Source organism: Apodemus sylvaticus, chromosome 16 (genome assembly GCF_947179515.1).
Source record: "Apodemus sylvaticus chromosome 16, mApoSyl1.1, whole genome shotgun sequence".
Taxonomy (NCBI): Eukaryota; Metazoa; Chordata; class Mammalia; order Rodentia; family Muridae; genus Apodemus; species Apodemus sylvaticus.
The window spans coordinates 33,534,622-33,558,673 of NC_067487.1; the positions used below are offsets into that span (position 1 = coordinate 33,534,622).

At 37.4% G+C, this 24,052-nt stretch overlaps 1 protein-coding gene across 2 annotated transcripts in view; it reads left to right on the forward strand.

Moving 5' to 3' along the window:
- Positions 1-2,092: 2,092 nt before the first annotated feature.
- The window catches only part of LOC127666986 (sperm flagellar protein 2-like), a 48,597-nt gene continuing 26,637 nt past the window's right edge, over positions 2,093-24,052 (forward strand). For both annotated transcript variants that reach the window (XM_052159992.1, XM_052159993.1), the window contains exons 1-2: positions 2,093-2,221; positions 14,319-14,421. In XM_052159992.1, the coding sequence (XP_052015952.1) occupies positions 2,164-2,221; positions 14,319-14,421 (161 nt within the window). In that variant the 5' untranslated portion in view covers positions 2,093-2,163. The remainder of the gene's footprint in view (positions 2,222-14,318; positions 14,422-24,052) is intronic.

Below are 24,052 nucleotides of genomic sequence, written 5' to 3' on the forward strand. Positions count from 1 at the left end.
GTCATTAAAAATTTAGGAATTTGCATGGCATGGTATTGCTCATGGTGGATTTAAGTGGGCTGTAATGTGGAATTAAATGGGCTGTAATGTGGAATTAAATATTCAATGAATCAGACAACCTTCATTATAGAGTTACTGGGAAAGCCTGTCATTGAATTTCAATTGCAACACATAGACTGCTAAGGTTTTGTAAAGTAGAAGAAATAGGATTAAACAAGATTAGTGTGTCAGAAGTATTCAGATATGCTGGTTAACTTAATACAGAGTGATATTTAAATCACAATAAAAATTCTTATCAAGAGTAGAAAGAAGTATGGAAGTTACTGACTCCCTAGGACTACATGTTTGTGGCTTACAATTATGTTTAAGTTGCAGCTAGAGCATAAAGAGCCTTCAGTGGGTCATTAGCATCTGGTATACTGCTTGTAAAAGTTTAATTTATTTGTTCACTGGTGTGTGTGTGTGTACACCCACTTGCACACAATATCCTTACAAATCTTCTCACTACACTTTTCTATTTTGTTACTTCTGTCTGAGAACCACCATCCCCCTTCATTTACCTACTTCACGTTCATAACTTTGTGTTATGATTTCATAACCCACAGATTTGTTTTTGTTTTTGTTTTTTTTTTGAGACAGGGTTTCTCTGTGTAGTCCTGGCTGTCCTGGAACTCACTCTGTAGACCAGGCTGGCCTCGAACTCAGAAATCCACCTGCCTCTGCCTCCAAAGTGCTGGGATTACAGGCGTGCGACACCACGCCCAGCAAACCCACAGATTTTTACCAAGACTGTATGTGTGATCATGAGTTTGTAACTATTGGAGAATAGTAAGAAATATCTTTTACTCTACATGCGAATATACACACACGACTTAGTGCACACACAAATACATATATAAAGAAAAATATTCCTCAGGAATATATACATATTTTGTCTTAATACATTCAACACCTTGCTATTTTCTACCCAAGTCAATCTTGCACTGTTCCCTTACGGGTTCTTCGTTGGCTCACCGAGGAGTCAGTGTCTAGTCATCAATAAACAATATTCTAGTGGAATTCATGCTAGTGTCTAAGTAAAGAGGTATAGTAGGACCTTAGGAATTCTTCCAGCCATACGGGAAGGACTAGCGAGATAGGTCAGCCTGGTGGTTACTGTGTCATGAAGGCAGACAGCGCATGTATACGGGAATGTCAGCTGAGCGAAGCCACTCTAAAATAGGCAGAGGAGAGGAAACTAGAGGGTGGTCGAGAAGGAAGGTGAAGAAATGAATGACAGACACGAGGCCAACTGAGCTTTACAAACTGCGCATGAGTCTCTGTCTGACAATGGACATTCACGAACAAATTCAAACCAGCTATGTCAAATAACGGCCTGAAACTTCTGAAACTCAAGCAACTCCACTGTGGATGAGATGCAACCCCTCGCATTGCCTTACAAGGAAAAGCAATTTTGAGGCCTGTGCTGAGTTTCTATAAGGAGCCAGTCAGCAGAATATGTGAGTTTTCATTTAATTTTCTCAACTTATAAGGCAAGCGATGTGTCTGCATCTATAGGAAAGAACGCTGAGGTTCAAATGGTGCGGTCATTATTTCCGGGCAAAGAACTTGTGAAATCAAAGCCAGACAGAATGGTTCACATAAACCTCATTGTGAAGCTTGGGCTTTATTAATAGTAAAAATAATTATAAAAAGTATTACAATGAATAATTTAGAGAATTGATGCTTTTATAGAACAAGTTGCATTTCAGTGCACATTCTCATTTTTCAATCCAGCTTATGATTTCAAATAATTCTATAGTCTACCCTTGGTTATTTACAGAAGAGAAAAAAAGGTTTTTTTTTAATTCATCTGACAATAATTTTATTTTTGTTTGTTTTTTTGTTGTTTAAAGAAAGCTCTTGTTATAATTGCTGCTGAGACCCTTGAAGACTTCTGCACCAGCGTAGGCTCAGGTCTTACAAGCCAGTAGGGGGCAGACAACAATTTCTGATAACTGTGCCTAAGCAGTGGTGTCTCCTCTCTGAGCCGGTGACCTAACTCCAGCCTGGCAGAGCTTCCTTAGCAACTGGTTGCCCGGGGCGACGGGAAGACGCAGTCCAGCTGACTGAGTTCCTGGAAAGTTCCTAGCACCTGCAAGCAGTCAAAGGCGCCAGTGAGCTATGTCGGAGATCCTGTGCCAATGGCTCAACCATGAGTTGAAGGTGTCCCGGACCGTGAGTGAGTGAACACAGCCAAGGGAGAGTGGTTGAAGAGAGCACAGCGGGGGGCGTGTTGATAGAAAGTAGCTCCAGAGTGGCTAGCAGCGCCCCGCCCCCGCAGTGCTGGCCAGCCCCCCTAGCTACACTGGGGGTCTGCTGCCCTCATCACGTGGTCTTAGCCCTCAGATTTTCTGATCAACTCTCTATTTCTAAGGGAAGCTAAGTTCTAGGTACTGGTCTGCTCCTTTGTGGAGTAAAAACTATCCCTGTGTGTGGTCTGACTGTTGCTCTGCTTCAATGACATCTGCATCTAAATGTGCAGGAAGGTCTGTCCTTGGAGCAGGAAGTGCTTTCAATACAAGTTTTTTTCTGTGTTTCCTTCAGTATAAATTAGATCCAATCGCACGCTCCCTATGAACAACAAATGTAGAATCTGTTAACATTTGCCAGTGTTAGGAACTTTAAGCTTACTTTACCAACTTGAGCCATTTGAGGTACCTTTTCTAAGCTAACTTTACTTGATTTTTATCACAGACGCAAATCTGTACAGGAAGTTCCTAAGTTCTTGTGGCCCAGGAAGTTAGAAACAAGTCAGATGGGGTGGCAACCAGTCACTTCCAACGCCAGCACTTCACTTCTTGCTAGGGGAGGAATTATTGCTTCTTTGTCTGGAGCTCATTTTCAATTGCTACGGATTTTCCTCCAGGCAAGATGTTTTCAGAACTAGTCATTTCAACATGACTTCCCAGAGGATCTCTTGCCTCCCTGTCAGTTGCTACCAATGGGAGCATTGGTGCCAGATCAGCCTTGGGTCACACATAGACGTTGCTAGGTCAGGAGTGTTGGTGCAGGTGTGAGCTGTCTAAGGCTCTTCAATGTGGCGCACCCCAAGCTGCATTACTTGAAGCGGAAACATTAGACTTACTATATTTTCCACCCTGCTCTGCGCAATAATAAATTGTTTTTCCTTGTCCTGTCTCCTTGGTCCTCTGAGACTTTCTCTGCTCAAATAGGATGCTAAACTGCTCAAATAGGATGGGACAGTATTTATCATTTCTTCTTTCTCTCTCACAGTACTGTATCCCCCCCCCCAAAAAAAAATGCAGTATCACACCTGAAGTTGCACTATTCCGAGACAACAGTTACTCGTTTCTTAGCTTAGGTTGGTTCATTTATTTGATAATAAGATCCACACCATTTCCTCAACTCCGTAGGACCCTTGAAGAATTAAGACACTTTTGGGAAAAGTAAATTAAACTAATCATAAACATGAAAACATTAGATGCTGTTATAATACTAATATATTTGAGAAATTTGGTTTGGAAAGGAAGCATGACTTCATTCTGTGAAGATTAAAAGCTTGGAGACATTTTCAATAAAAATTATAACACCACAAGCTATGAATGGAAAATTCCCAGATTGTCTTTTCCTGCAGTATAAATCTGGAACTTGTTAGCAGAGACACCCGGAGCTAATTTCATTGTAAACACTAGCAATGCAGCCATTTCTGAAACCCAATTGCTACAAGATGTCTAGGAACACAGTGTCTGTTGTAGCCAAGTTATGCGTGTTAAGTGGCTATCCAGAGCACAGGGAATGTATTTGATCAAGATTGGATTCCTGTGTACCTAATAGAACACACTGACTCATAGATATCGTCTCTTTAGATAAGCTGTTCTGTGGGTATAATGGAAGATCTTCAATAATTTGTAAAACGTATAATAAAAAAATGTAAATTGAAGAAAATGATTTGGTGATTTCTTGAGAAGAGCTGTGTGAGAAGCAGGGATTGGAAAGCATCCTGCCCGGGCTTAAGATTTCTTATTTACCCCTTACTAACCAGTAACCTGAAGTTCACTGTATTTAAAAACAACCTTTCTAATGACTCTTTGTGAATTGTATCAAAGCTAAATGACATGATACATATAAACATTGAATAGTACTTAGGGGGCACATCGTGAGAATAAAAATCTCGCTTATCATTTTAGTCATCTTAGAAAGAATCAACATATAAGGATATTTGCTATGCTGATTCTGGAACAGAAATAATATCAACAGCCTTAAAAATGTATAAATAGTCGCACAAACTATCTTCATTTATACCATGGAATATAGTAGCAATTTTTGTGTATTTCTGAGTAAAAATATTATAGCTTATTACAACTAGTATTATAGTTTTATTAGCTATAAAATACATATATAGATATATTCACAGGCATTGGGGAATAGAAATGCATACACTGGTGTACTGTATTGTTAATATGTCTCTAAATCTTCATATTGTGATTTATGCAAACAATGAAAAGCTATAAAAATTAAAACTAAGTATGTCAATGCTGATTACCCTAGGGAACAGGGATATAAATATAAATATGAATATGAATATAAATATAAATATATATATCCTTCATGGGTTGAGCTGTGTTGATTTTAGAGTTTAAAAGGAAAATTCTTTATAGTATTGAAATAAGAAATTCAAAAGAGGAAGTCAAAATTTACAAAAAATAAAAGAAAAACTATTTAAAACATGTATGCTTTTACAATAAAATATTTTATGGACTCTTTGAAGAGTTTTTCTCAAATAAACATAATTTAAAATATGTAATTATATATAATTATATAATATGTAAAATATATAATTGACATAATAAGAAAATTGATAGTTCTAGGCTATTAAACATTCATGTATGTATAATATAGAGTATTACACTAGCTTTTTTTTAATTTGGTGTTAAAAAGAAGCATATAAGTCACATTCCCAAATTAAAAATAATAATGGGAATGCTTGGAAATTAGTCAGGGATACACATTTAATAGGATGCAGAGCTAGGTTATAAGCCTAGATCTTTGACTTTTGCTTTAGGTACTGTATTCTATGTTAGTGTTTACCATTAAGAATATCTATGTATTAATATACATTAACCAATCCATCTTTCTTTTAAGCATCCATTTAAGCTTACATTTAAGGCTTATCATCCAGTTGAGTGGTTTTGTGAATTTTTTGCTGTTGTTGGTTGGTTTGTTGGTTGGTTGGTTTTTTTTTTTTTGCTTTGTTTTCTTTGTTTTGTTTTGTTTTGTATTGATCTTTAACCATTTAGCCTCCAAGCAAAGGTGGGATTGATTATTAGTGTTTGATTAAGAGTTGTTCAGTCCATTTGTTGTGGAACAATGTAACAAGATAAGTGGCTATGCAAATGCCTTGAAGAGTAAATAATCTCTGTTTATTTGAGAGACAGCAAAAGTCAATTGATGTCTAGATTAATTTGGAGCAAGGTCCTGAACTACCTTCCTTATTAACAGCAGAGAACGAGTATTGCAATAATCTCAATTGATAATAGTTGTCTTCCACGTGCGCAGGTGTATGTACTTGGGAATCCCTAGATAGCTGACTAATTTAATAGAGGAAGATTGATTCCAATGCAGCCAATGAAACCTAATAGCCTTCAACAAAATATATTTAATTGAATCATTTTCTCTGGAAATAATGCTTAGTTGTTTTACTCAATAGGATGTATTTATCTACAATGCAATGTTTTATACAAATAGATAATTGGCATTCAAGAATTAGTTTTGTTGCAATGTATGGCAATGTATTAGTATGTCCATCAATTTAAATTTTAATCTTTTTACTTTTATTTTTTAATGAAAATTATTTTTATATTTTCTCCCCTTCTCCAACTTCCCTCAAATACTTTCCCAGTCCTACTTTACGTAATTTTTTAAAACAAACAAAATGTGTGCAGGTGTGAGTGCGCACACATCATGGAATCTTTTTAGTGTTGGCCAGCTCTAACTTAACATGAGGCATTTTCTGGCTTGTTATCGCCTGAAGAAGAGGAGAGGAGTCTAATAATGATACATCATTTAGGACTAAGGGTTCCAAAGTTTCTCACTCTGCATACTGTCTAGTTGTAGGTCTACGTCTTTGCTAATTGCCATTCAGTACAAGAATTAATTCTATAATAAAAAATGAGTGGCATAGAAAAATCTTCTGAAAGCCCTCTGTGAGGTATTTCTTACTATTTTATATATTATATTTCTGTCCTTTATTTCTGTGTATGTGTGTGTGCACATGGAGGTGGAGAAAAGGTATCTTCCCCTATGTTCTTTAACCAATTGTTGCGATATATTCCCTCACTGAACCTGGCTTTGTTCTGGATAAGGGATTGGCTAGTGTGCTCCAAGTATACGCTGTCTACACACGAAGTGCTGATACATGCCAACATGCCAAACTATTTTCATGGATCCTGGAGTTCTAAATTTAGGTTTCCATGATTGCACAGCAAGTCCTTTATACACTGAACCATCTCCCCAACACCACACTCAGTTACACTACAGAATAAACATTGCCTCTCTTTTATAAGACATTTGTGCATTTTCCTTAAGAGCCAATGAACACCAGGATGCTATAACACAACATTCTCTATAAATGACATATTCCGTGTTGTTAATTTTGTGTCAACTTTGGACATGCTAGAGAGGAGGGAGCATCAGCTGAGATAATGTCTCTATGAGATCTGACTGTAGGCAAGCCTGTCAGGTGTTTTCCTAATTAGTACTTGATATGGGAGGAACCAGTCCATTGTGAGTGGGGCCATCCCAGGGCTGGTGATCCTGGTTCTATAAGAGAGCAGGCTGAGCAAGCCACCAGGACTAAGGCAGTGAGTAAAACCACTCTATGGCATCTGCATCAGCTCCTTCCTCAGGATCTCACCCTGTTTGTGTTCCTTTCCTGACTTCCTTCCATGGTGGCTATGGATGTGAAAACGTAAGCCAAATAAATTCTTTCCTTCCCAACTTGCTTTTGTTCATGGTGTTTCTTCAGCAATAATAACCCAAACTAAGATCTGTAGCTTCAAACCTTTGTATAGATCAGATTACTCATAAAGAGGAACATAACTAATGGTGCATGACTCTTGGATTCTGACCATGGATAAATTGAAACCGCTAAGAAAATTAATTATGTGTATTCTATTTCTTCTGTGGTTGTAAATATTATTATTTTTAACTCTATCAAAGGCACACTAAAAGGACAGCTACATTCAGGAACTAAATTCCTCTATGTCCTAATAGCTGAAATAGCAATAATAATCTCTAGATTATTATCTATTGTTATCTATTTTTATTCTGAGTAGATAACTGATGAGTATTTGAGAAACTGGCAAGTTATTATTGACGATAGCCAGTTGCAATATTAGCCAGCATCTGCTAGATACTCAGTAAGCATTGCTTTAACATTTGTCCAATTCTCACTTTAGAATAGTGTCCAGCATAGCTCCTGTCACATGACATATTCCATGACAATGTATGGGAGAACAAAAGTAAATCATGACTTTTGATTGAACTGTGTCTTAAGAAGGTAGCTTAAACCTTTAAAAAGCACAGCTTTGTGAGTGAAGATGCTCAGTTTTATTAGTGTAAGCTAGTTCTTAAGAATTCTCCATTACCAATCTTTGCAGATTTTATAATACATATCACAATTTCTTACAGGGAGAAGACTATCAGACTATGTTTTATTGGGAAATTAACATAATACATAACCTTGTTTGCTTGGCACACTGAGGAAAACAAATTCATAGATCAAATTGCTGTCACCAATTAGAAATGATCTGGTATCAGAATAATCTTCAAATCAAGCTAATGCTTGAATTCTATTACATTTCTAATGGACACACTTCATCAATATACAGACAAAAGTTGGATTAGATTATATTTGCTTCCCATACCATGATTCTTAAGAAAGACACACTGTTTTAAAGCATTCTCTAGTTTTCTTCTACAACTCAAAGCTCCTGAAATTTCAGTCATTGTAAATTTTTCTGCTTTTAGAGTACATTGTTGCACTGGCAATCAATATACACAAAAAATATTGCTTACATATTTTTTAAATCAAATGGCTCAATTTTGTGTTTTAATAATTTCCTTGTTCATTATTTTTTATAGCTGGGTTTTCACAAATGCCTACTTTACATTTTCTATGTTCAATATTAGTAGTTCTTGAGAATTGCTTTAAGCTTTATGGGCATCCTTTATTGGTTATTTTGTAGGCTTCTTGAGAAACAGTCCTCTCTCCCTGTCGTTAGTAGACTAAAATGCACGACAGTGCATCTGACTCAGTCCCTAAGTGCCAGGATTACTAGGCCTATACCACTATGCCCAGCTGGTTATATTTTATTTAGACACTTTTTTGAGTTTGTTTTCAATCTCAAGTTCTACTTTTTAAATGAAGCTATATAAATAGCCCTACTGAATACATACTTTATGATGTATTAGCATTTTACTGAACGTGTTTTGACAATTTACCCTCAAAAATTTATGTTGAAATGTAACCCTTATATGTTCCATTCCCTTATGGGAATGGTGAAATGTTCCTTATGGTCCTCACAGTGATACCTCTTAAGAATTATTTAGATCTTGTGGGATCTGCCTTCATAGAGCTAGTCCTCTATTGCAGGATTAATTATTGTTGCACTGGGATCCTGATGAAGGGATATCTTTACTCCCTAGCTTGTGTCCATCTTAAGCATGCATCTCTACTTGTGTCTTGTACCCTGTTGTGATACAGCCAGAAGGCCTTTGCCAAGTACTTGCACCTTGACACTGAACTTTTACTTTTAGAAATGAGAGGGAAAACTTTAAATAAATAGCTGTTTTGTTCTGTTCTGCTACAGTAACATAAACTGAACAAAGACAAATTATTTAGTTCTTTGGTGTATTAATACAGAATCTAAGTAATATCTTACTGGTATTTCAGCTTCAGGATCATTAAAAACCATATTATTTCTGATAGAAAACACTATATCTTTATTTTTCTTTATTAAATGTAGATTCATTCCACCAGAAATACATCAGTAAGTATAAAACCAGCAAGCATCCTGTGAACCAGATCTAGTATTTGTTTCCTTTTTTTTTTTTTTATTATGTGTATGAGTTGTCTTCAGATTCACCAGGAGAGGGTATTGAATCTCATTACAGATGGTTGTGAACCACCATGTGGTTGCTGGAAATTGAAATCAGGACCTTTTAAAGAGCTCTTAACTGCTGAGCATCTCTTCAGACACATATCTTAGATTTCAAGACCAGAGTTTCATGAAAATAATGACACCAAGTATTTTCTTAAGTGAAGTTCAGTGACCTGGAGATTAAGATTTCACTTTTGATAAAAAATCAGCCACAGGAGACAGCTATAGCTGGATGAAGCTTTCTTTGTTTTGTTTTGATTTGCTTTGTTTTGTGGTTGCAAGGCAAGAAAGTACGCAACCTCTTTCTGTTCGGAAGGACTCAAGCTCCTAGTGGCTGTTTTTGAGGAGGGTTCTTGGAAACAATGCTTTACCCTGAGTCCAATCCTTTCAAAAAATAGGAAATTCTCTGATTGTATTTCTTAATGTCATACCTGGCAATAGGAAAAAGCATGCAGAGCAGAGCTATGATCACTAAGGAAGGAGCATTCACTAATGTTAGACATATTGGAGGATGTTTGATCCCATTAGTGTTTTGGACAGTCTCTTGGTTTTGTCTGAGCTCAGATATACAATCAGCTTTGTTGTTTGATCCACCAACCATCATTATCTACATTTAGTATGCTATGAAATTGGTTATGCTCAAGGAAGAAGGCCAAGGTCTTCCTGTGAGTTTTGGCCGGCTCTACGGAATGCTAAGGCCTCTTAGCTGCCAGAAGGGGCCTTTATCTCATCTAAAGGAGAGTGAATTTGAGATGTAGACAGGATCTTTGATCCTATCATAAAGGTCTAAATAACACTGATTACAAAATGACATGGGTTCCATCTACAAAAAGCTAGGATTCTCTAAAATTTATCCTTTATTTATTGTGTTGAAATATCTGATGGAAAGTATTATGGGTCTGCTTAATGTTTATTTATTTCACTGAATGCAAACCATTCGATGACCCCAGAGGCTTGATCAGAATGGTCAAAGCATGATATTGTACCTGTCCCTAACAGTGAGCTCACATCTGGGTTTCAGGGCAGTGTCCAATGTTTGCTTTCTGAGCACTGAAATCCTCTTTGAGCAAGTTTGCATGTAACATCATCATTGAAGGTCTATTTCTGAGGGAGTAAACTGTATAACTCACAGGACCCATCTTCTTAAAGGAGTGTAATATTGGCAATAAAACCATCACTGAACATACTGTGGATCAGTCCTGACTCCATGTACTTTATATGCAATGTCTCATTTAATTCTCTAATAATTCTTTATAGACTAGGGTTCAATCTTCCTCTTTTACACTTTAAAAACTATTGCTGCCTAATCAGGTAGGGTTCAGTGGTGTATACACAGGACAGTAATGAAACAAAGCCCCTGCCCCCAATTCCTTCACTACCACTGGGGACTGTAGATAACTGAAGTGTTTTCTCCAACTAGCTCTGGGCCAAATTGATAGAGAAACACATGGTCATTTCATCTGCTGCTAGAGCCCAACAGACATCTGTGTCACACAGGACCACTTTTTGCCAAAGGCCAGTTTCAATGATGAGGACCGGGCTTGTGGCTTGCAGGGTTTGGAGGTGGGGGTCAAGCTCCTGCTAAACCACCTCCATCACAGATAAGAAATAATCTGTGTTAAAGATGAAGAGCGTCCCTGCCTCAGCTCTTATAGTACTTACTGTTTATTGTTCTGAAGGAAAACTTGTCACTTCTTCACATAGGAAGTGCCGACTGGTGGTACGTGGATTTATGAGGCAGTTTCTATGGAATTAGTCACACTACCGAGTGACATTGAGTGGGAAGAAAACATAAGGAAACAAAGGGGAGAAATGCTTTCCCTCTCTCCATGATTCCGTGTCTCCCTGAATTATCCTCTCCTTAGGTCCCCTCCTTCCATTTTGACTTGTTTCGTCTTGTTACTCTGGGGACAGTGTGTTCACTCGTAATCTCCATATCTCTAATGCCTCTGCTTTTCTTCCCTCGTCCTTCCTCTGCCTCATTTCTTGCACACATTCTTTCCCGATTGTTCTATTTCATACAGTCTTTGTTGCTCTTCCCATCAGCTGGATTTTTAACTCAGTGTCGTCCTTCTTGCCTATTTAGCTCACAATAAATGTGTAGCCTTTTATGCATGAAAATCTTCTGAAAAATGTTATATTTTTTTTATTATAAACTATCCTGACAGTTAAACAGCTGATTACTCTTCCCTTGACTTTCACTCTATCAGAGATAATTAGTATTTTATGCCATTTCAAAGGAAATGCATTATGAGTTTATTCTTTTTTTTTAAATTTTTTTTATTCGATATATTTTTTATTTACATTTCAAATGATTTCCCCTTTTCCAGAACCCCTCTCCCGGAAAGTCCCATCAGCCCCCTTCCCTCCCCCTGTTTTCCCACCCAACTCTTCCCACTTCCCTGTTCTGGTTTTGCCCTATACTGCTTCACTGAGTCTTTCCAGAACAAGGGGCCATTCCTCCATTCTTCTTGTACCTCATTTGATGTGTGGATTATGTTTTTGGTATTCCAATTTTCTAGGTTAATATCCACTTATTAGTGAGTGCATACCATGATTCATCTTTTGAGTCTGGGTTACCTCACTTAGTATGATGTTCTCCAGCTCCATCCATTTGCCTAAGAATTTCATGAATTCTTACGTACATTCTTTTTGTAGCAAATCCATGCTACTAACCATTTGTCTGCTACATCAACGGGGTTAGAACAGTATTAATATGTATCCTAATTATTTATGGGATGAACCCCAGGCTTTGGTTAGATATAAACAAATACAATGCAAGCTACAGAGGAGAGCCTCAAGGAAAGAAATGGAGCTTCTAAAAGAAAGCAGTGTGCACCCGTGGCTCCAGCTGCTTATGTAGCAGAGAACTGCCTTATCTGGCATCAATGGGAGGGGAGGTCCTTGGCTGTGAAGGCTCTATGCCCCAGTTTAGGGGAATTCTAGGACCATGGGGAGGGAGTGTGTGTGTGTGGGGGAAGAGCCCTCATAGAAGTAAGGGGAGAGGACAGGAGAGGATAGGGAGGTTGTGGAGGAGAAACCTGGAAGGGGGGATAACTTTTGAAATGTAAATAAATAAAATAACCAAAAAATGTCTCAAGAAAAAAAGAAAAAAGAAAGCAGTGTGCTTAAAAATTGAACCCAACCTCCAAAGGCCTAGGACCTGGAAGAAAGACATATCTGCAATTAGACAGTGGTTCTAGATCAAATGGCTAGTTAGCACTCTAAGAAGATAGGGATGACTTAGAGAAGAGAACAGGGGGAAAACAGCAACAAAGATGTGATTGACAATACAGAGAGAATGACCCCCTGAGAATAGTGATGGTAGCCAGACAATGACACAATGAGGATAGTACTGGCAGGAGAGTCAGACCAGGAAATAGCTCTTATGTGCATCGGGGGACCTCCAGGGGCATAGAAAGTAGTAACAGTTAGGAGAAGATGATGGCACAGTTATGTCCTGTGGAGAACAGAGCCTTCCAGCTATTACTAGCTCTAGATCTTGAAGAATCCTATCAGATGGCACACATTTAATGAAAGGTCATGCCAATGATCACACAGTTCTTGGATGTTCAAGTGCTGCCATGTTAAAGTAAGGACATTGGGTACCTTGACTGGGAAACAGAAGCTTATTTCATGGAGGTAATATGTACTGTGAATTATGACTTGTTCCCCAGAAGGTGTCAACTCCTTAAGGACGGATATCATAGGGACAGGGATGACTGATTAGGACAATCCATTAAGTTTGAATGAGCATGCTCTGTATGAATAGCTGTAAAAGAAGGGTCAAGCTGGTCTCTCAAGAGCAAGCTTACTCAAGGCCACTAATGAGTACAAAACTTGTCACTTTTGATGAAATGGCCTTAAATAATAAGCACTGTCAAGTTGAATCACCCTAAAAATTCGGAATATTAAGTACTATGAGAAACAAATATCAATCTTTATATAAAACTGTGTTCTGGAGTCAGATGTGAAAATGCTTACAGCAGTGTGGTGGGGCCTGTGAGTCTCGTTCCCTTATTAGCATCCTCTTTGCACCCACACTTGAGGACATTTTTAAGGAAAGAGTAAGAGAGAACAAGTGATATCTGTCTCTCTGGTCCAGCTTACCTCAATGTAATAGCTTCCAGTTCCATCCTCTTACCTGAACATCCTATGGTTCCAGATCTCACTACCAGAAAATAGAATATTATGTGTGTATACCGCATTTACATTATCCATTCATAAGCTGAAGTCTCCATTTCCTCCCCCATTGTGATAGCATGAGGACGAACACGGCTGATGTGCAAGGATCAGTGGAATAGAATATGGAGTCCTTCAGGACTCCTCCAGGGAGTGGTGTACTGGGTCATACGGTAGACATATGCTTAGATATTCGAGGATCCCCCCACGCCATCTTATATAGTGCTGCCCCCGTCTGCAGTCTCCGCAACAGTGACTCAGGGCTTGCTTTTCCTGGTGGACGTAGCCAGCACCAGTACTTGTTGTGAGTTGTGTTGTTGTTTTAACCATTCTGACTTTGGAAAGATAAAAACCTCTAGTAGTTTTCATTGTGTTATAACTGCTACAGATGTTTAACACATTTAAGGTTATTTCTTAGTTGTTTTTGTTTCCATTGAGAACTCTCTGTTGTGCAATGTTACCATCATTCCATTGCATATAAACAGCGCCATGGTGAAATAAGATCTCATTGTGTTCAAGAAGGATTGTTTTTAAACGTACAGATGATTTTAGTAAAATCTCCACTACTTTAGAGGTCAAAATTAAATCTGCATATTTAAAAAGTCAAGACTGCATTTCTATTGGACAGAATGTGCATCGCTGTAGGTTGGAGACATAGCTAAAGTATTGAGGACATAGTTTAATGGAATATCCCGATGGTTGTTTATATACTAAGGTTATTTATTAACTGTATTGTGTTTTGTTTAATGGTAATTAGAAATGACTTTCTACTTCCTTTAAAATTTTATCAACTACTGGTTTACCTTTGGGCATATTAATGTTTATTTTTAAATCTTTTACTTTGGTTATTAAAGAGGTTTCTATAAATACATTCAAGACATTATACAGTCATGTGTATTTATGCTGGTTTGATTATATACATCACAAAATAACATTGTATTTACTCTTTTATTTCAATGTTTTAAAATTCAGGTCCCAAGTCATTTGCAAAGGCATTTTCTAATGGCTATTTAATTGGAGAAGTTCTGTTCAAGTTTGAACTTCAGAGTGATTTTTCAGAATTTTCAGAAAGCAGGTTAGTAAAGTTACTCAATACTTCAATAAAAAATAGAGTCAATACTTTTGGCATTTAGACCTTTGTTGTTGCATGAATCCAAAAGAGGAGAATGAATGTGTTTGCAACAAGACTGCTTCTGAAGAAAGTCACATATTAATTCTGTCCATACCTCTGAAGTCTTCAGTTAGATTTCTTTCTCTTTGTTAATTACTTCTTCTTCTTCTTCTTCTTCTTCTTCTTCTTCTTCTTCTTCTTCTTCTTCTTCTTCTTCTTCTTCTTCTTCTTCTTCTTCTTCTTCTTCTTCTTCCTCCTCCTCCTCCTCCTCCTCCTCCTCCTCCTTCTCATCCTCCTCCTCTTCCTTTCCCTCCTCCTTCCCTTCTCTTTTCCTTGTAATTTGTATTGATTGTTATTTTGTGTGTATTAGTATTAGTGTGTATTAGTGTCTGAATGTCTGTGAACTACATGCATGCAAAGCTTACGGAGGCAGAAGAAGGTGTCAAACACCCTGAGACTGGTGTTACAGATGGCTGTGACCTGCCTCTGTGTGCTGGGACTCCAACCCAGGTCCTGAAAGAGTATTGTGTAAGAGTAGCACACACTCATAACATTTCAGCCATCTTTCCTGCCCTAATTCTTCCTTCATTAAGGAGAAGCAACATAATGTAATATAGTTTCCTTAGTAAAAAAAAATAAATTATTATTATTGTTGTTGTTGTTTTAAAAATATACAATAGGGCTTAACTATTACTAAAGACACACAGTTTTGTCTTAGGAATAATATTGAAGTAGAAGTTCAGGCTATAACCCTTCTTGGAAGTTTATGTTCCAGTTTGCTTGGATTTAGCATACTTTCTTATTTGTGATACTGAGCCCATGGTGCCTGAAAGCTTAAATTTCCCACTTTACTGTTATACCTGGTGCTTACTATGTGTTGAATAAATATATTCGAGACTTGTATGATCACCATGTCAGAAAAAGGGCACATACGTTGGACTTTTCCTACTTAGGATAAAGTTTTGATCCTCATTCATGACCCTTCTTTTCATTATTATTTACTTGGTGGAAATTTTCACATTCATGGAAGTGACATGACACAATTTGTTTTTCAGTAGGTGAATACGTGAGTTTTCAGACTTGGGCTACTATTTATCATGGATGTTGTATTGTGTGTGCTCATGATCTTATGTCTCTTGAATCCTTATTTCTCTTAACTATGTGCTTAGGAGTGGCATTGCTGTGATATATATACATATATATATATATATATTACACATATATATATGACATGATATATCATAAATTACTACATATGAAAGCATACATAAGCTGTTTTCTAAAGCAATCACACTTTTCCAATCTACAGTAGCAGTATATGAAGGTTTCAATTTCATTATATTCTTATGAACACTTGCGATTATCTTTTCCATATTATATTATTTGTATTGAAAACAGACTTTTTTCATGCAAAATATTCTGATTATGGTTTCCTCTCCTTTCTCCTCCCAGTTCTTCTTTACCTCCCCTCCAGTTTTAGCCACCTTAACAGGCTGAACCTGTACTGCATTATCAGTTTCAACTGTATTTCTCTGGTCTCTAATGATGTTAAATATCTTCCCATCTGCTTATTAGTCATCCATTCATCCTCATTGATTAATGTCATGTCTACTTTGATATTGTATGTTCTCAAATCAGCTTGTATTTTTATTTTTCTGTTATTTTTAAATTCTAAGATAAGTTTCCTGTCCAATAGATGATTTGTAAATACTTTTCCTATTGTGTAATTTAAATTATAACTTTGTTATGATGTCTATTCTTGAGGCACTTTTTTTCCCATTTGGTTTCATTCCAACTTAATTGTTTTTTGATTACTTGTGGGTTTGGTATTTTGAAATTGTGCTTATTTCTTTTCTTATTGTTTTATTCCTGAATAATTTCAGCTGGTTTGAGGTTTTATTCTTTTTTTCTGTCCACTTAAACCTGTAGTTGAATTCTTGTGGTGAACATTTCATTCCAGCATAACTCTTGAGTCTTGATTTCCATTAACCTCACTAGTTGGGCAACTTTGAGTAGTAATTCCAAACTCTGATATTATAATTGGTTCTTATTTTTACAGTATTTATTTCTTTATGGCTGAGGCTTTTGCCTCATTCTAAAATTGAATTAAAAATTCAATTTTAATTAAAAATTGTTTCTTTTAGCTTTTGAAATTTTTTTATTCTATATATTATTTATTTACATTTCAAGTGATTTTTCCCTTTCCTGGATCCCCCCTCCCCGAAAGTCCCATAAGCCCTCTTTATCCATTCTAAAGTCTTTTGCAGGCTTCGTCAGAGAGCCTCCACTGTGTCTTTTTCTTATGTATGGATAATACTTATTTGTTTGTCTGCATGTGTGAGAATTATTATTAGACATGGAAAATAATATAATGTGCTGTTTAGTTACTTATCTATTGCTGCTAAAAAGCACCATGGTTGAGGCAACTTTTAAAAGAGTTTATTTTAGGATTATGATTCCAGGTGGATGCATCCTTCATTATCACCATGGGGAGCACTGCAGCAGGCATGGCTCTAGAGTAGCAGCTGAGAGCTAACATCTTGATCCACAAGCTAGGAGCAGGGAGACCTAATGTCTCTACTCAAAATAGAGTAAGTCTTTTGAAACCTCAAAGCTGGATCCCAGTGGCTGGATCTCTTAATCCTCTGCAAAGAGCCACCAACTGAGGACCAGGTATTCAAACACCCAAGACTAATGAGGAAGATCTCATTCAAAGCACCACGTCTGTGAACTCTGATTTCTACATCTTTGGCTGCTGTTGCTAACTGCTGTGGAGGCAATTTCAGCTGCTCTTTGTTTCCTTGATGACTTACTGGGATGAATTCTGGAAAGTCTCTCTTCCTTGCTGGATTTAGTACCTGTAACCTCTACCTGACAGCTTAGTTATCAACTAGTGCACATTGTGACAAGTTGTCATTTGCTGAGTGATTCTGTGAAAGTGTTGAAACACATTTTGCTTTGGAAAGTTCTAGTTCTTTCTTCTCACTACTTTTTGTGGTAGTATTAGTACCTTAACCTGGCTAAAGGCATGATGTGTCTTGAAGCCTGAAATGTTTTCAGGAACCCATACTCTCGCACACATCTATGTTGACTTAAAGATTGATGCCCAGAAACTACAAGAGCTTTCGACTCTTCAACACGCATCCTATTCCTAGATCTCTCTGGTTTTGAGAAGGCGCTTGTTTGGAGCAGCTGATAGCACCAAGACAGGCCACTGGAATCTTGAACATGAGCTACTGACTACTTTGTACTAATATTCTTGAAACTTGGCTTTATCCAATGGACAATCTTTAAGGCTTAGGGCAGATCAAATAATGACAAAGCCACAAGGAGAAAAGTTTTTTCACAGCACTGTCAGGCAGTTTAGTTGGTGGTAGGTTTGGAACATAGGATCTTTTCTGAGGGGCTTCAGACGATGCCTTCCTTGTTGATTGCTGGATTTTATAACTACTGTATTTGGAGACTGCCTTTGAAGTAGGGGGGGAAGGTGTGGATATTAATGGGGTAAAAGGGCAGAAAATATCTATTCTTATAGAGAGCAAGCAGTAAGTTATTTTTATTAAAAAGCTATGTATAAATATATATGTACATATATATTATGTGTACATATATATTATGTATATATATATATATATATATATATATATATATATATATATATATATATATATATATAATATTCTTTCTCCACCTAACTTCTGCCAGATTCTGACATACCAACCCAACTTTGTATTCTTTCTCCCTCCTAAAAAGGAAGAACATTGCATCCATTTTGTGTTAGCCACTTACTGTGGCGCATAAGGCCTGCCCTGGAATATTCCATCCAGCCTGTGTCCCTCCACTGAAGCAAACTGATTAAACTCTCTCAGCATCCACAAATAGCTTCTTGTTAAAGTGGGACTTTGTGCCCAATCCCCCCTCTCTGTACTTGCATTTTCTCTTGCTTGACACAGGTCTTGTTTTGTCGTCTATGTCTCAGTGATTTCATATGTAAAAGCTCTCAGTATCTTCATTGCCTTGGCATTGTCCACACTCTCTGGTTCTCCCACTCTACATGCATGGATCCCTGAACGTTGAAGGACAGGGTGTGGTACAGTGAGTGTGAGGCTGAGTGCACCATGGGATATTACTCTTTTCATATTGTCTATCTGTAGATATCTGTATAAGTTTCTCTCTACAGCATGAAGAAAAAAGCCTTCTCTGATGAGGGTTAAGTAATAGACTGGTCAATGGTGGTGGAAATGTCACTAGGAGTCATTGTATTGCTATGCCCATTTAACAGAATAATAGTAGTAAATTTCCCCTGAGGCTCAAGTTCTTTCCTCATTAAGGGTGTGTGTGTGTGTGTGTGTCTGTGTGTGTGTGTGTGTATGTGTGTAAGGCCTCAGGACAATCTCAATTTCCCCCCCACTCCTCAGGAACAGTCCACACTGATTGTGTTTGTTTGTTTGAGATGGCATCTCTCATTGGGCTGGGTCTCAGCAAGTAGGCTGGAGTGCTTGGCTGCTGAGCACTGGGATTCTTCCTGTCTGCATTCTCCCCGCCCTAGAATTACAAGCGCGGGGCACTCTCAGCTTTTTCACTTGAATTCTAAGAGTAAAACTCACCTTCTCATGCTTTCCCGGCAACCACTTCTTCACCTGTCTCTCCTCCCGTTCTTAGCACAAATCACTTTTAACCTGACACTTTCCATGCAAAGATTCCTATGATAAAATTGCCCTGGGCCAAATAGTGTATGATGCATCCTCTTAAGTGATTCATTTCTACATGAATATAAACTATACAAGCTGCACAGGAAAGATTCTATGACACAGTAGAAGCATACATTTACATAGATTGTAAATGTATTTTCATACTATTAAAGTCTTTCGTAGTTTTGGAAAGTTTCTATGACACAGTTGAAGCTATAGATTGTAAATGTATTTTCATACTATTAAAGTCTTTCATAGTTTTTCTTTCCAGCTTGTTTCTGAAGCTTCTAGGACACAGGGATATTTTAATCTATACAAAACATGCTGTGTCACAAATCTTCCATCCTGAGGATTAGAAGGAGCACTGAGATTCTCTCTCTCTCTCTCTCTCTCTCTCTCTCTCTCTCTCTCTCTCTCTCTCTCACACACACACACACACACACACACACACATACACACACATTCCCTCATGGCCTGGTGTACAGCTTTTTCACAGCTTTCCTTGGCTGATTCCTCTGCCTGACCTGCTAGTCCTGTGTCCCTTTGTTACAACCTTTACAACCACTAATAGATGCTTGATTGGGCTCCCAGGTGTAAGATTTGCAGGGCAGGTAACAAACACTGTTTTGTTTTGTTTTCACATTCTGGCTCTCAGATACTCTCAAACACAGAGACTACTCTGAGGTTACTTGCATGTAACCAGATTTAGAATACTTCAGTTTATTGTTTTTTGGACATTAAAAACTCATATTTCCCAGTTGCATGTTTCTGTACAGTTCTCCTTGGTGCCAGTTTCTTTGTGTTTCTAACATTGCATAATCAAACTCCTTTAAGTCAGGGATGCCCTGTTATTTATTATTATTATTATTATTATATTATTTATTATTACTATTATTACTATTACTATTATTTTATTTTACCTCTTGAGGATCTAATAGGTCTAAATGCAGGTTTACTGAAATTTCAGTAATTGGTGCACATTTCAAGCATCTTACCCACTATTAGCACTCTAACTAAAACTTGTCTGGTACACACACACACAAACACACACACACACACACACACACACACACACACGTTTTATCCTGTACTGTCTTAATTACTCTTCTGTTTGCTATAAAGAGACACCATGACCGAGGCAACTTAAGAATTTACTGGGCTCACAGAATTTCTCTGGAGGGTTAGAATGTATGATCCTTACGGCCTGACAGAGAACATGAATGACAGCAGGCAGGAAGGCCTGGCACTGGAGCAGTAACTGAGATTTTACATTTTGATCCACGGGAATGAGGCACAGAGGTAAGAGGATAGAGGAGAGAGAGAGAGAGAGAGAGAGAGAGAGAGAGAGAGAGAGAGAAGAGAGAGAAGAGAGAGAAGCAATAAGTAGGAATAGGAACGGTGTGGGCTTTTGAAACTTCAAAGCCCATCCTCAGTGGCAAACCTCCTCCAAAAACTCCAAACCTCAAAATTCCATTCCAAATAGTTCTAACAACCGGGGACCAAGCAATCCCATGTGTGAGCTATGGGAATCCGCATTCAAACCCAGACATGAATCTTTGCATATTATTTCTCTTTCACTATCACTTTGAAAAACCTCTTAAGATCCATCTAAACTTCCATCCTTCTTGAAACATCTTACTCTTTTAGTTCTTGTTTTCTCTCTGTTCCAATGATACATTGGTGACACTTTTCCTTATAATATGGTTGGAATTATTTGTTCATGTCAGTTTTTATTAGAATAATGACAAAACCCAGGTATTCAAAATTACTGGAAAATGGTTTAACAAAAGTTAGCTTCTTGTTAGCTTTTTTTTTTTTTTTTTTTTTTTTTTGTCAACTTGACATAGAGTCACCTGGGAAGCAAGAACTTTACTTAAAGGATTACTTCCATAAGATTGGCTTGTGAACATGTCAGGGAACATTATTATTATTATTATTGATTGATGTGCAGGAGGTCCAAGCCCACTGTAGCTGGTTCCACCTTTGGACACCTGGCTAATAAAAACAAGCAAGCCAAGCATTTCCTAGCGAGCAAGGCAGTACTAAGCAGCACACTCCAGTTCTTATCTTCATGTTCCTATCTTGACTTCCTCAATGATGTCCTATGATTGAAAAGTGTAAGGCAAACAAACACGTTCCTCCCCAGGTTGCTTTGGTCACAATTTTTATCATAGCAACCAAAGTAACCTAGGACACGCTTCAAGTAAATTGCATATATCCTTAAAATTGTACTCAAAGCCATGTTCCCTCACCCACTGTGAATTCACAATATCATTTCTATAATCAAGAAATCAATGTCAAAATCTATACCTGATTAGCCATAGAAATTTTAAAGAACTATTCCAATCTCATTTTTAATGCACTATCAGTATTTCAGGTGCATAGTGATTGTTCCACACCAACAGTCTTCATCCATGGATTTAAGCATGGGCTGAAAATATCCAAGGAAATTACACTATAATCTAGAGAAGACTTAAACTATAAAAGAGTATTCACTTAAATTATGTGACAGTGGTATTGACATTTTAGTAGATTTTGACATATGCAGGGTTCTTGGAAACCATGCTCAGTGGATAGTGGCGTGTGTCAGCTCTAAACCAGTAAGCCATGGAAAACACAGCAGGAAGTAGCACTTGTCTCTGGAAACTGCATTACTCCAGGTTCCTGCCCAACTGGAGTTCCTGCCCTGACTCCCTTCAGTGATGGACAATTATTTGGGGGTTTAAAATGAAAATAAACCCTTTCCTCCCCAAGTTTCTTTTGATCATGGAGTTTGATCAGAGCAGTAGAAACCCTAAGATAAGGCATACGATCCTCACCTCATACTTTTTATATTTTTATTCTAATCTGAATGGAAAGTTGTACTTTATACACTGCTAATGACATAAAGTTACATGTCTTAAAAATGGCTTAATTTTAAGAATAACTTGTCTAACTCTGAGAGGATCGTTCACTTTAAAACAGTGTTAGTTTCACCAAAGCAGATCAGTTAAAAAGAAATAAAATTAGTGAATAAGGAAATATCTTTCTTCCAGAGGGTAGCATTTCTTTTGCTGAGAGAAGGTGTGCTCTGTGAGCTGGTGGCAAGCAGGAGCGGAGACCTAAGTCCCTTAGCAAACAAAGACGGTAAGGAGAGGGCAAGAAAACATTTCCCAGTGCACTATCCTTATTCCCTCAGAGGTCATCATTGACATCATATGCTCGTCTCCAGAGCAAAGACGTCCCAGCTGTTTTTCTGTTTCCAAAAACAAGAGCTGATTATCCTACTGTGCTGACTGTGCACAGGCCTGCCTTAACAATCAGGGATTTCCTGAGATTCCTCAAGTTGTGTTCTTCAAAGTTTGCCTAGTTGGGAATTTACAATATCTATTATATCTTGTTCTACCTTTGATAGTTGGTCTAGTTCATTAATGCCATCTGAAAATCACTCTGGAAGCCAGACTATAATAGTGACAAGCTCTCTGTTCAGGAAGCCAAGTAGTACAAGTGAGAAGAGGAACGCAGCTCTTTTGACTGTAAGGCTAAGGGCTACAAGCTTTCAAAAGCTTGATTCATGACTGCCTTTCTATTCTCCCTTCTGACTTATGATGTCCATAAACATGGCAGCCAACATATGACCAAATCTAAGCTTGGGTAAATAACACTGCTAACCATCTCTTGAAATATACATGGTGGGTGACATACAAGAGACCCTCTGCACACTTTTATTCCACACTCAATATGTAGCAACTTTCAATTCAGAGGAAGAACTTTAGGTGTGCACTTTGATTACATTCAAGTATACTCAGAATGGGTTTTGTATTAAAGAGTGGATTTAAATTTTGAAAGATAAGAATCCAGGCCAAGGCTGGAGAGATAACTCAGCCATTAAGAGCACTGACTGCTCTTCCAGAGGTCCTGAGTTCAATTCCCAGCAGCCACGTGGTAGCTCAAAATCAACTGTAATGAGATCCAGTACCCTCCTTTAGTGTGTCTGAAGAGAGCAAGAGTATACTCACGTATATAAAATAAATAAATCTTTTTTAAAATGTTGAGAGAATCCAGGCCAAAGCCTGAAACTGGTTTATGGATCTGAATTGATCATAGTCCCAACAGTTTAAAATGAACTGAATGTCTCTTTTAATCACTAAGAGTTATAGACTTCTTGAGATCTCTGAAGCAACATCTAATTTTTATTGCCTTTTATTCAAATATGTTTCTCACTAACTATGAACACCAAAAAGTAATAACAACATCTTGTTCATTTTTTTTAATACTTCAGGGATTTTCATTTAGTTCCTTTTTGTGCATGAGGTTTCTCCTGAATGTATGTATGAGCACCACATGAATGCCTAGTGTCTATGAAGGTCAAATAGTAGCATGCAGATACCCTGAAACTGGATAGAGAGAGAGCTGTGAGCTGATGTGTGTGCAGGGAGAATCAAACCCATGTTCTCTGGAAGTGCAGCAAGTACCTTAAGCTAGCTCTCTAGCCCCATATATCAATAACATTTGAAACTAATTAAGCTTAATAAAGAGGTATATCCTTAGTAATATGGTTATTTAGTAGAATATTAATTGATGGAGACAGTTAAAGAATTCATTGGTTTCTTAAAGTCGGAGGTTATGTTGAAATTAAATAATTAAAAATAATAACATTTCAAATTATACATTTTTTTCACATCAAAGAATTACCATAAACTACATATTGAAGGGTAACAGAATGATTTCCATAACTAATATCATTCAGTTAAATAATATTGAGAGTTCCTGATAAATAATAAATGATAACTTAATGAAATGGAAATTTGTTTTGCAATTTTGCCTTTAGAACAAAATTTAGTTTTCAGAACTATGTTCTTTTATTCACTGAGCAGCATATACTTGTCTGTTTTTGTACTTATTTCCTATACCAAATTTTATTG